Source organism: Saccopteryx leptura, chromosome 2 (genome assembly GCF_036850995.1).
Source record: "Saccopteryx leptura isolate mSacLep1 chromosome 2, mSacLep1_pri_phased_curated, whole genome shotgun sequence".
Taxonomy (NCBI): domain Eukaryota; kingdom Metazoa; phylum Chordata; class Mammalia; order Chiroptera; family Emballonuridae; genus Saccopteryx; species Saccopteryx leptura.
Genome location: NC_089504.1, coordinates 221,083,844 through 221,099,050, shown reverse-complemented (window position 1 = coordinate 221,099,050; position 15,207 = coordinate 221,083,844). Strand labels below are relative to the sequence as shown.

At 48.1% G+C, this 15,207-nt stretch overlaps 1 protein-coding gene across 2 annotated transcripts in view; it reads right to left on the bottom strand.

Annotated features, from left to right (window-relative positions):
- Positions 1–15,207, bottom strand: part of KCNJ6 (potassium inwardly rectifying channel subfamily J member 6) — a 223,978-nt gene that overhangs the window by 52,480 nt on the left and 156,291 nt on the right. For both annotated transcript variants that reach the window (XM_066370196.1, XM_066370195.1), the window contains exon 3: positions 1,549–2,469. In XM_066370196.1, coding sequence (XP_066226293.1) covers positions 1,549–2,469 — 921 coding nt within the window. The remainder of the gene's footprint in view (positions 1–1,548; positions 2,470–15,207) is intronic.

Below are 15,207 nucleotides of genomic sequence, written 5' to 3'. Positions count from 1 at the left end.
GTTGCATCTCAGTGGCCACCACTAGGGGGATCCAGAGTCCCTGTCCTCAGCCCAGTGGGAGAAGTTTCTGGTTTGTGGGAAATGACAGCACTCCCTGTTTAAATCTCTTCCTCCCTTCTCTCCTCCCCTCCTTCCTCTTCTTCTCTATCCTTCCATCCCCCACACAACCATTGCCTCACGAATACACTCAAAATCAGACTAAAGGTGCAAATAGCCCTGTCCATATCTGTGGCACTTTAATTGTATTTCACAATAATTACTTTGTTATTCTTTAAAGCCATGGATTAGGTCCATGCTCCTTTAGTTCTACAGAAAGGAGCCCACTCAAATCATTGAGCTCCATGTAAAGCCTGTTACATTTTCACTGCTTGCTGCATTTACAAAGTGATTGCAAACGTTTCTACCAGCATAAGAGAAATCTGTTAGAGGTTATGACCTTGCCTGCTGGGTACAGGGAGGCAGAACCTGGGACCCATGACATTCCTTTGAAGGGATGACTGAGATCAGCTACCAGTTGAAGCATCTGGGGCCAGGCTGTTGGCCATGCTGTCTCAGATTATATAAATCACCCCTGAACCTCCAGTTGAAGACCTCAAAGCACAGAAGAGCAGAGATTGTATAACTAAACAGCATCCCAAGGCTACTATCGATACTCAGAAGACCAGTGAAGGGATTCATGAATTAGGGTTCTAGGTTGTAGGTTTCCCATGGGACACCACTGTTAAGTCAGAGTTTACAGCCCTGTTTCGGGGATTGTTACAGATAAATATGGGAAGAACCCGCTTTGCTGTTGGGATGTATAATACATGTCAAATTCAGATGTGAGTGAAGATGTCAGTAAAAACAGACCATTTCTCTATTTAGAGAACAAATAATCTTCCCTACAACACACCAATAATGAGTTATTAACAGAAGAAGGGTCAACAGGGTTATGATAAATGGATCTCCAATGTTTTTTTCTTTCCCGCTAGAGTTATTTACTGGGTCTGCATTGTTATATCTGTTGGGGGTTCGGCAGGTACAGTATGGAGGAAGACACCAAGCACTCACTTGATAGAGAAAAGAACCGAAGCTATGGGCCTTACAGATGGCTCTCAAAGAAGAAGGGAAATTGCATGTTTATTAAAGCAATTTGTCAGGGTTCCTTTGAAAGGCTTAACTTCTTCCTCCTGGCTTGGCAATAAATAACCTCAAGTATTTAAATTAAGCAATGATTTAGAGCCATTTAAAAAGTGCCTCAGAGACGAATTTTAAGTTAAGTATATATTTGGAAATTTAACATATATTAAGCAGTGGTTTGTTGTTTTTTTTTTTTTTTTTAAATAATTTATTTGTGTCCAAAGGGCTTTCAAAAAGCTAAATGGTTAGACTTCTTGGTGGATAGACTTAAGGTTATAAGACACACAGACATACTATTTCTTGAAGCGAGGGGATTGTATTGAGAGTGAATGAGATTCATTTTTTATGCTTTGCCATAAATAAGAATGTGAAATCCAGCTTAAAATGGGCATTGATCCCACAGGCATCCCAGGATAGAGCATGTCTTACCTGTCGCTTCCACCATTCCTTCCAGGATGACCACAATTTCCAGTTCCTCTTTGGGCAGCTGGGCTTTGGAGATTTCCCAGAAAGGACTCTGTTGGTTAATTTCGTGACTGATGATGAGTGGTGACACCAGAAACAGGCGATCATCCCCAGTGTAATACCCGACGTTGATATCCGTCTGGTTCAAAGGGATGAACTCCCCCTCTGAGGTTTGTTTGGATTTGATCAACTTGGCTCTGATGGAGGCCTCCACGATGTGGGAATTCCTAAGGTCCCCGACTCGGAACATCAGGCACAGTTTCCCATCCCGCATGGAGATCACCGCATGGGTGGAAAAAACCAGGGTCTCTGCCCTCTTCTTGGGTTGTGATATTTTTACAAACATGCATCCCACCATAAATGCATTGACAATGGACCCCAACACAGATTGGATTAAGAGGAGAATAATTCCCTCTGGGCACTTGTCCGTGATGACCCGGTAGCCATAACCGATGGTGGTTTCTGTCTCTATTGAAAATAAAAAAGCAGAGACAAATCCATTGAGGTTGGTGACGCAAGGAGTCCATGAGGGGTCCTCTATGTGGTCCATATCTCCTCGAATGTATGCGATTAGCCACCAGATCATCCCAAAAAAGAGCCATGTCACTGTGTAAACCATGACGAAAATTAACAGGTTGAATCTCCACTTGAGGTCCACTAAGGTGGTGAAGATGTCGGTCAGGTAGCGGTAGGTCTCCCGCACGTTGCCGTGGTGGACATTGCACTTCCCGTCTTTCCGCACGTACCTCTGGATTTTCCTTTTGGTCCGGTCTCGGCTGATGTGTCTTGGCAGGTCATCCCTGGCCTGCTTAGGCAACTTTGGCTGGTGAATGGCCACAGGGCTCTCAACATCCTGATCCATGGAGTCGCCCTCCAGGACGTTAGCTGGTGGTTTGGAGAAAAGAAAAACTGAATGAGATGCTGGATCTTAGGGGATCATGGAAACCACAGTGTGGTTACAGTATATAAAAGTGAAACCAAGCACCTTTTAGTTGACTTGCATTCTTGTGCCCTTCAGTCTACCTTTGTTTAAGAATTTCACCTCCCTTCCCACCAGGAGAGAGCTTCCTGCTGTGAAACTGTCTCCTTGCCAGCAAGTTCTAAGAGTCAGCTCTTCTAGCCAGGGGTCTCCCCACTTCACCTGAGATGCCATGCATGGGAGAGGCCACACTCTGGAGAAAGACGTGTTCAGATTCAGACGGTCTTGATTCTTTCATTTGGCAAATGTGGGCTCTTGGACATGCTATTTGTCACAGACTGAATTGTTCCCCCTCCCCTGCCCCACCACATCCATCTGTTGAAGTCCTAACCCCTAATATAACTATTTGGAGATGGGGCCTTTAAGGAGGTAATTAAGGTTAAATGAGGTCATACGGGAGGGCCCCTAACCCAATAGGACTGGAGTCTTATAAGAGGAGGAAGAGACACCAGGGATGTGCACTCAGAGGAAAGGACACAGGAGGGCAGAGAGAAGGCAGCCATATGTGAGCCAGGAAGAAAGGTCTGTCAGAGTGACCGGCCAGTCACCAGAAACCAGCACACTGGAACCTTGATCTAAATCCCCAGTCCTCAGAATTGTGAGAAAATAGAATTTCTGTTGTTTAAGCTTCTGAGTTTGTGGTATTCTGTTATGGCAGCCCAAGTACACGAATGCTCTGGCGAAATCACTGAGCCTCAGCATTTACATTTATTTACAAAGCGGTAACCATGATACCCAATTTACAAGGTTGGATGAAACCTTGTACCTGCCTGGAACAAACGTGTAATAAACATTCCTTTATCATAAATTGCTCCTTTGCTACTTTCCTGATGTTTAGGGCAAGAACTTTGAGCAAGCTCTTTAAATGGCTAGTCAAATTTCAGAGTTAAAAAAAGAAATTCTGTTTTTTATTGGTTGATTCAACACCAAGTTCTAAAAGAAAACTGTGGGGAAATCTCTCTTTAAGTGTTTACACATTTGATTTGGTTTCTGCTTCAACATTTACTATCTGCAGTTTCGGTGTGTGTGTGTTTATTTATTTTTCTGAAGGCTTTAATGATGAAGGCTTTGGTATAATCATTCATTACTGATGCGCTGGGAACACTCTCCTAGAATCTGAGTGCAAAGGGAAATTTGGAATGGGTACTGTGATTGCACACATAGAAACTACCATATGAAGTTACTTGTTCATCTAATAACTTCATAGCTTTTTAAAGGGTTTATAAGCAGTTTTTTTCCTCGAGTCTTTCCTTCTGTGTCCTTTGACTCTGTCATGTTTTTGTCCATGGCAACTAGATTTTTTCCCCTTAGGTAAAGGAGAAATGTGGTCTGTTGAGAAGGCACTTATCTGGTTGCGAAAACAGCTGGGATGGGACCTGAGTGGAACCAGCTGAACATATGGATTAACCTTGTTCCTGTTTGGTTAGTTTCCTTAAAAATCAATCACATAGATCTGTTTTCATATTTCAGCACAAGGAAGAGACAGTGTCTGGTCTGCAGAGTGGCTGTTGGCTTTGATTTTAAGATCATGGCCCTTAGGAGCCTTCCATTTGTAAAGGATAAACTTTGCTCTTTCTTCTTAGAACAGAAATCAGGACGGGAGTCAAAGGGATGCAGCTGAGATTGAGACAGGATGGAGGTGGGGGGAGACTTTAGATGGAAGCCAAGGTGATGTCCCTCTCACTGTTGCCACCCCCTGCAGGCCCGATGTGGTGGCCTGGAGTGGTCACAGCTGAGATCTCACTGCTAGTTTTTCCCTGAAGGGGAGTTTCAAAATATAACTTCGTATGGGACTACCAGGTCGAGGAGGCCCTTCCTGTGGACCTGGAGCGTGGTCTTGCTTTGACCCAGGTGGTGCTCTTGCTGACTGACTGAGCAGAGCCACCCTGAGCCCTCGTCTCCCCAAGTCCTTGTGGACGAAGAGGGCTTGCAGATTAGCTGCTTTTAAAAAGTCTTCAGTGATATTTCATACTTGGAAATATAACTCAGGAAATCTACGCCCACCCCCACAACCACTGGGAAGCTGCTTTCCACTTTTCTGGCTCAGCTGTGACCTTCTAGCTCCAGGCAGGCGTTGGTCCTGAGCTGGAGGGACCTGTTTGACCAGCTAACAAATGAGTCCACCTAAGTGCTCTGAGTAATCCTGCCAGCCTGCCAGCTGATCTCCAAATCTACTTTTCCCTTTTTTAGCTCAGGACTAGAGCACAGTTCCTGGCCTCCTGTGCATGGAGGGGGGCCATGTGCTGAGTCCTAGCCTGGCTGGAGCAGGTGTGCCCTTCTATGCCCTGGCCCTTCTACGGGGGATGACGGAGGGGCCTGGGTCCGGAGACTGTGGCAGAGAGCGGCTGTCCGACTAGAAACAAGGGAAAAAAAGTGATTGTGTTTGAATCATTGTGTATTTTGTGTCTGTTATCAAGTTGAGTCTTATCTCTAACTATGGGCAGCAGTACTGACATGGAGAAGCAGATGGAGTGGTGAGGAGGGGGCTGGTGTGAGAAAGAGCAGGGAGAGGGGATGGGTGCGGAGATGAATTGTTTGCATTTTGTGCCTGTAATGAACCAGCAGGTGGAAGATATAAACACATGTGCGTTGCGACTTGAATGTTTTTTCAAAACAAACAAAAATGGAAGCTAACAAAGAAAGCTGAAGCCTGTGGGAGCGCTGTGGGAAGGCGCCCGAGGTGCCCTGCAGGGGACGCATGGGTGCCGGCATGGGCGTCCATGGGGAGATAGCGAAGGGGCTCAGAATACGTCACCCAAATATTCCCCTGTGGAGTATTGATTATTTTCAATCACAGGTACTTAAGAAACAGCCAGTGCAAGAAGCACACTCTGATACATCCCTGTCCTCCTGAAATCATGAGATGAGTCCCAGGGGAGAGGTGCCCTCCCTGGGCCGGAGGGTGGCAGGCATCCTCATCACTGGAGTCAGGGTATTGAGGGCTGAGAAGTCTGCATAAGCAAATCTTGCTAAAAAACCCATATCTTGGTGGTCATGTCTTCACAGTTTACTACCCAGAGCCCAAACCCCTTTGTCTTGCCAATTCTCTGCAAACTTATTCTCTGTCTAAATGGTCTAAAATCTTCCTGTTTTGGTTACAACTTCAGGTCTCTTATGAAGTTTCCCAGCTACATGCAAAAATTCAGTGAAATCTGTAAGCTTTTCTCCTGGTAATCTGTCTTCTGTCAGTTTAAATCTTAGGCCCACCAGTGACCTAAAGGGTAGAGGAGAATTTTTTCTCCCCTACAAGTGGTGGGGGGTGTGGCTGGGCCTCTGTCCTAATAGTGGCTGGTGGGAAACAGGCACAGAGCTGAGAGAAACCGAAAACTCCAATGACCTATGAGTCCCGGAGAGAAGAGACCGGAGTGGGAGCCCGGAGGGGCAGGCTGGGTCAGACCTGTGAGGGGATGGGAAATGGAGTGGGACCAGCTGGAGGCTGTGCTCAGAGCAGTGGCAGGGAGCCCTGGGCCAGGGGAGGGCCCCTCCAGGTCTGAACTCAGCCACCTCCACTCGGGGTGGGTGAACGCTCCAGTACAGGGGACACAGGAGGGAATATTAAAGATAGCTCTTAACGTTTCTTTCTTTCTTGGAAGAATCTCACGTGTGAATCTGAGGTGGTGATCTAAGATGCATCTGCAAGAGCATTTGGAGTGGGGCTGTGGTGTGGCTTGGAAAGCAGATGTTCCTCGCCACATGCCTGCATGGCCCTGGAGGAGCACGGCCCTGGAGTAGCCCAGCTCTGGAGGACTCATGGCCCTGGAGGAGCACGGCCCTGGAGGAGCACAGCCCTGGAGGAGCACAGCCCTGGAGGACTCATGGCCCTGGAGGAGCACGGCCCTGGAGGACACAGGGCCCTGGAGTAGCACAGCCCTGGAGGAGCACAGCCCTGGAGGACACAGGGCCCTGGAGGATGCACAGCCCTGGAGGACTCATGGCCCTGGAGTAGCACAGCCCTGGAGGAGCACAACCCTGGAGGACTCATGGCCCTGGAGGAGCACGGCCCTGGAGGAGCACGGCCCTGGAGGACTCATGGCCCTGGAAGAGCACGGCCCTGGAGGACTCATGGCCCTGGAGGAGCACAACCCTGGAGGACTCATGGCCCTGGAGGAGCATGGCCCTGGAGGAGCACGACCTTGGAGTAGCACAGACCTGGAGGAGCATGGCCCTGGAGGAGCACAACCCTGGAGGACATGCCCAGACATGTTGCTCAGGTACTTCTGGGTGGGGGTGAGGAGGGGAGACTCATAGTACTTTTAATTTTTTTTTTAAACATTCTGACTTTTCCAGATTTTCTAGAATAAGTTAATGTTACCTTTATAGTCAGAAAGGAAAAAGAAAATTTCAAATGAAATGTTGCGACACTTTTGGCATGTGATTTCAGGAATTGAAGGAAATCATGACTAAACCCCATGGGTCATGGTGGGGGGAGTGGCACTGGGGATCCGGAATGCCCGTGGGCGTGAGACCACCTGAGGGTGTCAGGTGTCCCTAGGCCTGGCCTTGAAGTTCCCACGAGATGAGGGAGTCCTGGAGGCCTGGGGTCCTGGAGGGGCTGTTACAGTGAGATGCAGGACACAGGGACAGAGCCAGTCCTTGTGGAGGGGTGGCTCAGTTTTGGGTTTTTAGGCAGGGCCCCTTAGAGATACAACAGGTATGCTGTCATCCTTGTCAAAAACGACCTACTTGGTGAAAAGACAATACATAGAATGGGAGAGAACAGTTGCAGATCACTATCTGATAAGGGACCAACCAAATTCAGAGGTGGGCAAAGGACTTGACTTGAATAGACATTTCCCCAAAGGAGATAAACGCAGGACCAAAGCAAGCACATGAAAGGATGCCCAGTATCTTGATCACTAGTCATCAGGGAAATGCATTCAAAACCTATGGGATGCTTCATACTCGGCGGGATTGCTAGTATCAAAATAAATTAATAGGAAAATAATAAGCATTGGTGAGGATGTGGAGAAATTGGAACGTTGGTGCAGTTTTGGTGGGAATGTAAATTGGTGCCACTGCTGTGGGTTCCTCAAAAGGTCAAACCGAGATTTCCCATGGGATCCACCAACTTCACTTCTGGCATAAACCTAAAAGAGTCGAAAGCAGGGACTCAAAATGGATTTGTGCACACCATGCTTACAGCAGTGCTATTCACAGTGGAGGCTGCAGAAACAAAGTTCAGTGCATCCGCGGAATGGGACCTCATCCAGCCGTGAAGGGAATTCTGACACAGGCTACAGGGTGGGTGAACCTTGAGGACCCGGTGCTAAATGGAGTAAGTCAGACACAAAAGGACAGACAGAATATGATTTCACCGACACAAGGAGCCTAGAGTACCCAAGTTCATAGAGGAAGTAGAACAGTGGTGACAGGAGCTGGGGGAAGAAGAAATGGGGAGTTATTTGTTTGTGATGATGAAATAGTTCTCGAGATGGGTGGTGTTGATAGTTGTACAACATTGTGAATGTGCTCAATGCCACTGGATTAAAGTAATTAAGATAGTAAATTTTATGTCACATTATTTTACCACAATTAAAAAATAACCTACTCAATAGTTCTTGTGCAGTTGAGAATCCCTGGTCTCAGATATAGCTCAGTCTTCTTGTACTTTTCTTTCTCTCCCCCTCCCCCATGACTCAAGAGCATGGTAACTTTGCCTTAACACTCTTGAATAGAGGGGCAATTTAAAATGTAGGGCATTTTGCCATGTGGGGTGTGTTACTGAGCTCTGAAGGACATTGCTTAGAAGGAATTCCTTTAGTAGGAAGTAAGGAACAAGCTCAAATACAATGTGAAAACGGACACAAGGGAAAGGGGCACTGGAAAGACACCAGTGAGATCAAACCTCAATCTATCTTGGGTGGAGAGCAGGATGGGTTTGCTCAAGGAGGAGAGTGAGTATATGCTTTCTTCCTGACAGAAAACGGCTGAGATATTAGGACATTTGAAGAGAAGGAGCTGTAGGTATAAAAGTCTTGAAGGTACCAGACGGCTTTGTTTGGGGAGGACAGAGAGTCCGGAGAAGGAGCATGAGCGGGGGAAATGGAGGAAGACAAAGACAGCGGTGGTGGAGCGTCTGCCTGGCCACTGAAAGCCTTCGTGCCAGACAGAGGAGATTGGGCTTAAATCGAGAAGTGAGGTGATCGAGTATTTTATGAATCTTAGAAAGAGCCCTATGGAGGGCAATGGTGGAGTAGGGATTAGAAGCAAGTGTTAGCAAACTTTTTCTATAAAAGGCCAGTAGTATAGTAAATATTTTAGGCTTTGCAGGCAACATAGGTTGCATATTTTTTGTTTTATTAAATAAAACATTTTATAAGTCTTACAAAATGTAAAACTATTCTTAGCTCATGGGCAGTAAAGAAAGAGGCTGCAGGCTGGGTTTGCCTTCTGGGCTGCTGTTAGCTGAAGTCAGCCAGAGAGACACCAGTGAGAGGGGACACAGCTCGGTGATGAATCTAGGGACTGTCTGTGAGGGTGATGAGTGGCAATGAATGAGAAGCAGGCTAGTGGGCAGGAGGAAGTCTGGGGTCAGCAGGGCAGGTGGGACAAAGACACCTGAGGACGATGCTGTTAGGGCTGGTTTAGTTTAAAGTGTCCACAGACACCCAGGTGAGTGTTCCCAAGGGACATCAGGTGCACATGGCTGAAGCTTCTCCGTGACCTGCCTGGGCTCCAGAGCTGGTTATCCGTGCATTGGAGGGGAAGCTGTAGTTCTGGGTGCAGATGAAAGTTCTGCAGGGACTGTGCAGAGAAGAGAACATAGAAGACAGGATCCTGGAAGACAATTACGGTGCATGAAGAAGTCAGAAGTAGAGGAGTCAGAGGAGGTGCCAAGAGGGAGGAGAGAGGGAGGAGGAGAAGGAGCAGAGAGATGGGGCGCACGAGCTGTTGGGACAACTGGTGGCCCACTTGGGAGGAAAATGATGAGTCCCATCCTTATCATATCAGAATAAATTTCAAACAAGTTAAGGATTTAAATGCAAAAATGAAGAAAACTCCAGAAGGAGTAGTGATGTATTTTTATCATTTGAAAAGTTGGGAAAGCCTTTCTAACTGTGGTAGAAATCCAGAGACTATTTTAAAACACTGGTGTATTTTCGTCAATATAAAAAATTTAAATGTTTGTAAGACAAGTAAGAAGACAAACCAGGAAAAATATTTTCAACACATAACATATACATTCCTGATCGACAAAGGCAATAAATACCCCATGGAAAAAATGACCAGAGGAAGTGACTAAGGAGCTAACAGGAGAAAAGCACGCAGAGGTGAGGGGCGCCTCGCCCCTCGGTCGGGAGAGGCTGCCCGGCCATAGCAAAGGCACAGCAATGCAAGTGGGATGACAGTTTTTACCCTGGAGATAGCAACCTGGAAAATAGATGACAAATTCAGGACAGGGCGTGTGTGTTGGGGAAGGCAGTGGCACCGCGAACCCATGTATCATTGGCAATGTCAACTGGCAGCCTTTCTGGAGGGCAGGGTGACAGTAAGTACTACGATTTAGAAATCATTGGATGTCTTGGGTTGGGGTCTAGACATTTATTGTAAGGGAATAATTTTATAAATGTTCCATCACTTGTACACAGGGCTCTATTGCAGCCTCTCTTGTAGCAGTGAAAAATTAGAAACAGCCCGAATGTCTGTCACTTGAGCACTGGTTACACACCTTCTTGCAGGTATTGTCAATGGCACACTATATGGTCATGAAAAATGATTTCCTAACATTTTGGGGTCTTCACCTCTTTGTGCCATGGTCACCTTCTTAGTGAAGGCTACAGTTTATTCCCCTTTGGGAGAGGTGATCGGTGTGGTGCCGATCTCAGGTTCCCCAGCTCGCACTACTGCGTAATTCTTTGTAGCATTTTCCACCTGCCAGCATGAGAGGGTATTTGCTCTTGTAATTTTTTGTTGTCTGTGGGCAGGGACATTCCCCGAAGGCAGGGGTCTATGTGGGTGTTGCTCACAGACTGATCCAGGCCTCGGAGTAAGTGCCTAGTATGCAGCAGCCGATCACTGAATGAATGGGTATGTGGTGTTCATTGACCCGGCAGGCTGTCCCTGCCAGAGCATGGAGTGAAAAAGCAGAAGAGAGAACATGTAGACCACTTTGCATATGTCACTTTCTTACAATAATGTGCGTGTCTGTGTGTGTGAGTGTGCAGAAGCATGTTCTCCAAAATGTTATTTTGATTTATCTCTGAGCTGTAAGTTGGTGGGTGTATTTGCTTTCTCTTTGATTTTTCTACATTTAAATTTTCCCTTAATATGCTTTTAGCATCTGAAAATAAGTAGGAAACACGAAGCCATTCCTGTTTTGAATAACTAAAACAGGTGTTGCATATGGCCACTGAGAGATGCCTGCTGGGCTTGGACATTGGGATTCACTAGTGCACTGGGTAGATAGAGTAGCATCTCTCTCACATTCATGTGTACTCAGAATATCAGTTTGTGACCTTATTTGGAAATAAGATGTAATTAATGTAAAGGCCAAGATGAGGTCATGCTGGATGAGGATGGACCCCAAATCCAATCAAACATCCACATAAGAGACAGGAAAGAACTTACAGAGACACAGTGAAAGCCCTGTGTGGATAGAGGCAGGTGGGCTGAGGCCAGAGGCAGGTGGGCTGAGGACAGAGGCAGGTGGGCTGAGGACAGAGACAGGTGGGCTGAGGACAGAGGCAGGTGGGCTGAGGGCAGAGGCAGGTGGGCTGAGGACAGAGGCAGGTGGGCTGAGGGCAGAGGCAGGTGGGCTGAGGGCAGAGGCAGGTGGGCTGAGGACAGAGGCATGTGGGCTGAGGACAGAGGCAGGTGGGCTGAGGACAGAGGCAGGTGGGCTGAGGACAGAGGCAGGGTTGGAGTGATGCCCTCACAAGCCAAAGAATGCCTGCAGCCATCAGAAGCTGAGAAGGGCAGGATGGGCCCTCCCCAAAGCCTTCAGGGAGAGCAGGCCCTGCTGACACCTTAATTTTGCACTCTGACCTGCAGACCTGGGGGAGAATACATTTCTGTTGTTTTAAGACATTGCTTATGTTAATTAACTTGGTGTTAAATTGTAGCAGCCACAGGAAACTAATACAACTGATGGCTTTGGTGAGAGTGGAGTCTGTTGAGTGGTGGGTTCTAGGGTCAGGGCGCAGGAGCTGGAGGGGTGATGGGTCTGGAAGGGCGTGGGAGAGAGGACCTGGAGATGATGTATTTCAAGGCAGAGCAGAGGGAGCTGATGGAGAGGGGCATGAGTGTGTGTGTGTGTGTGTGTGTGTGTGTGTGTGTGTGTGTGAGAGAGAGAGAGAGAGAGAGAGCGAGAGAGCGAGATGGATGTTCATACAGACTGAGGGAGTTTTGACCACATGTACAGGAGGGGAAGAGGCCAAGGGGAGAGGCTGACACTGTAGGGAAGGGGCTTGGTAGAGTGAGGTGTCGGATTCAGTGCAAGTCAGCCCAAGGTGCTGTCAAGAGCAGAGGTCAGGGGACAGGAAACACCAAGGGACGGAGCTCACTCTCAGAGAGGTAGGTGTGAGATGGAGGAAGGGAGGCAGATGGGAAGGGAACGAGGGAGACATCTCTCTCAGGCTTTGTGTCATGAAGGAGCTTCGCACTGGCTCATTTTCTAGCGTGAATTTCAAGAAAACCATATTTCAGCAGATTGATCTAATTCAATCTGTGTCTAGTAAGGCAGAGAGTGGAATTTGGCATAATCACTGATCAGGCAAAGTGTTCCCTGTCCTTGGCTGGTCAGGAAAAGACATAAACAGATACCCGCACAACCATGTTCATAGCAACATCATTCGCAGTAGCCAAAAGGTGGAAGCAACCCCAGTGTCCATGGGCTGATGAGTGGATAGGGCCACGTGGTCTGTCCACTCAGGGGATTGCTATTCAGCCTGAGAAGGAAGGTATTCGTACACTTGCTGCAGCATGAGTGAACCCGAAGGACATTATGCTGAGTGACATAAGCCAGACACAGAAGGATTGACACCATTGATAAGAGGTCTCTAAGGAGTCAGACTCAGAGAGACGGAAAGGAGAATGGTGGTTGTCAGGGGCATGGGTGGGGAGTTAGTGTTTCGTGGGTGTGGGTTTTCGTTTGGGATGATGAGGGGTTCTGGAGACTGACGACAGTGATCGCTGCACAGCAGTGTGAAGGTGCTCAGTGCTGCAGAACCATTTATTTAAAAATAAACAAAATGGTAAATTTTATGTTATGCGTATTTTACCACATTAGAGATAAATTGTCTTAGAAAAAGAAAAGCAGGTGTGTTTTCTGAACGAGAGAAGACTAGCTTCTAATCGGCTGCAGGAGAAGGCTGACAGATGGCAGTGGGCTCGGGGCTAAGACACTGCAGACTGAGGTCAGGGCGGGGTTTGCCTCTGACTATCCCTCCCGTGGTTTCTGATACGTGGGCGCACGCTTATGACCCAGACACAGCTGAGAGAACCCCGGAGCTGCCGTTGAGAGGGGCACCTGACGTGTAAAACTGGTGGTTTCCTCCTGGCCCTTTGCCCCGATGCTTGTCCTCTGTGTGGTCCTTATCTAGAGATTCCCTCACGGGATGGGTGCTGATGCCTGTCACTCATGTCGACATGTCCTGGGAGGATGAGCTGGCTTGTTCTGTACCTTGAGCTGTTGTGACTGAGACCAAGACAATCAGGAATCCAGATAGATGGCAAGTTTAAGGTCATAGACTTGTGGAAGGACAGCTTCTCCATTCTGCTGGGAACCCGTGACAGCTATGAAAGGGCCAAGGGTCTTGTTAAAGTTTCACCTTGGGGAATCCACACTGTGCACCTAAATGGACACGTCTGGGACCCGCTGAAAGGTCCGGGAACCAAGGCTGCTGCTCGGTGTGTGGGAGATGCCAAAACGTGCCATTTCCATGCTTAAAGGAGAGAAATGACAGGTCACTTTGGGATGCACAAAGGCGACTGACACCCAATATCCCAACTTCTCTTTTAAAGGTGGCTTCAAGAAATAGAACCTTCGCCAGTTAGAACCATTTGGACCTTTCAGAACCACTGCGCACAGCTGTGCATGCTGTCTGCTGCGCGAAGGCACCCAGATGAGGGAGCAGGAGGCTGGACCGCAGTTTGCATGGTGCCGGCCCAGCCACGCGCCCTGGGCCTCGTCTGCTCAGAGGCCTGGGCCTCAGGGCCATGTGCTCAAGGGCACCGTATGAGCTAGTGGCAGTCTTGGAACTTTAGGCATTATTTAGTTTCTCCTCTTTTTTTATAACACATTAAGAAAGTGAGGCCCAAGAAGCCAAAAGACTTGGCAGGAAGGAGAGCCAGAGCTTTTCAGACCCTCAGGAAACTTGGACTTGGTTGCTTCCTTCTGCAGCAAGAATCCCCCCACTCTTCATAATTACTCCAGGGTGGGCTTGGGTCATACAGAAGGGGGTAGCACTTAGTGCTACCCACTAAGTGGGGACTGCGAGCCACAGATTTTTCATTTGCAAACAGGGTGACATGACCCCCTGCTGGGCTCCTGGTAGAATTGAGTGATATAGTGCTCATGGGCAGGGGCCTGGTGGCGAGGCGCTGGGCGTGGGCAGCGGCAGGCCTAGGTTATAGCCCTGCCCTTCCACCTGCAGTCTGTGTGCCTTTGTTCAGGCCCCTCTGTCTCTGAGCCTTGGTTTCCTCCCTAGTAAAAGGGAATAATAAGACTTACCTTGTGAGGTGACTGTGAAAAAGAAATAAATCACGCAAGCCTAGCACCTGGTGCATAGCAGACAGTGAACAAATGGTAGCAATTATGATTGAGTCTGGATTGAAGCAGGTACATGATTTGTAGCTATAATAATCCCTGTTTTTATAAGCTCAACAGTGTCCTGGAAACTGTGGGAAACTCAGAAACAATGTAAGACACAGATGGGCAGACCCATCTGGAAGAGGAGAGCCAGCCCGGGAGCACAAGACCTGTGTACCGTCCCATATCAATGTGCGGTTGCATTCAACGCTGTGGACATGAGATCAAGAACATTGTAGTATGTCAGAGGCAGAGGTCAGCAGTGGCTGGACCAATTAGCCAAGGCATCCTGAAGGAGGTGGGAAATGTCTGTGACCCTGACGTGGAAAAAGAAGGAAGCCAAACCTTACTAACGGTGACTGTGTGTCAAGGACTGGGCCAGATACCATGGCCACATGGGAAGTGCTGTCCTCTCCTGCAGACTTGCTCTCGGGCTGGCCTGATTCTGAAGCTCATGGCCTTTCTCTTCTGCTATTGCAGATAGATGGAGGAAGTGTGTGAGTGTGTGTGTGTGTGCGTGCATGCATGTGTACATGTGTGTGCCATGTGAGGATGGGATGATGACAAGAAGGACCTTGCCTTACTCTTGCTCCGGTGGAGTGAATGACCCTGACAGAGTGGAGGAAGTGACCATAAAGGAGTGGTGGATTTGAGGGGCCATGCCCGGGGCAAAGTTCAACACTGGAGTGGGAATGGTGGCGACAGAGGCGCAGGGGCAGGGTAAGAAAGTCCTTCCAGGGTTTAGGACAGGGGTCGGGAAACTTTTTGGCTGAGAGAGCCATGAACGCCACATATTTTAAAATGTAATTCTGTGAGAGCCATACAACAACCTGTGTACGTGACGCATTACCCAATAAAAATTTGGTGTTGTTCCGAGGACAGCTGTGGTTGGCTT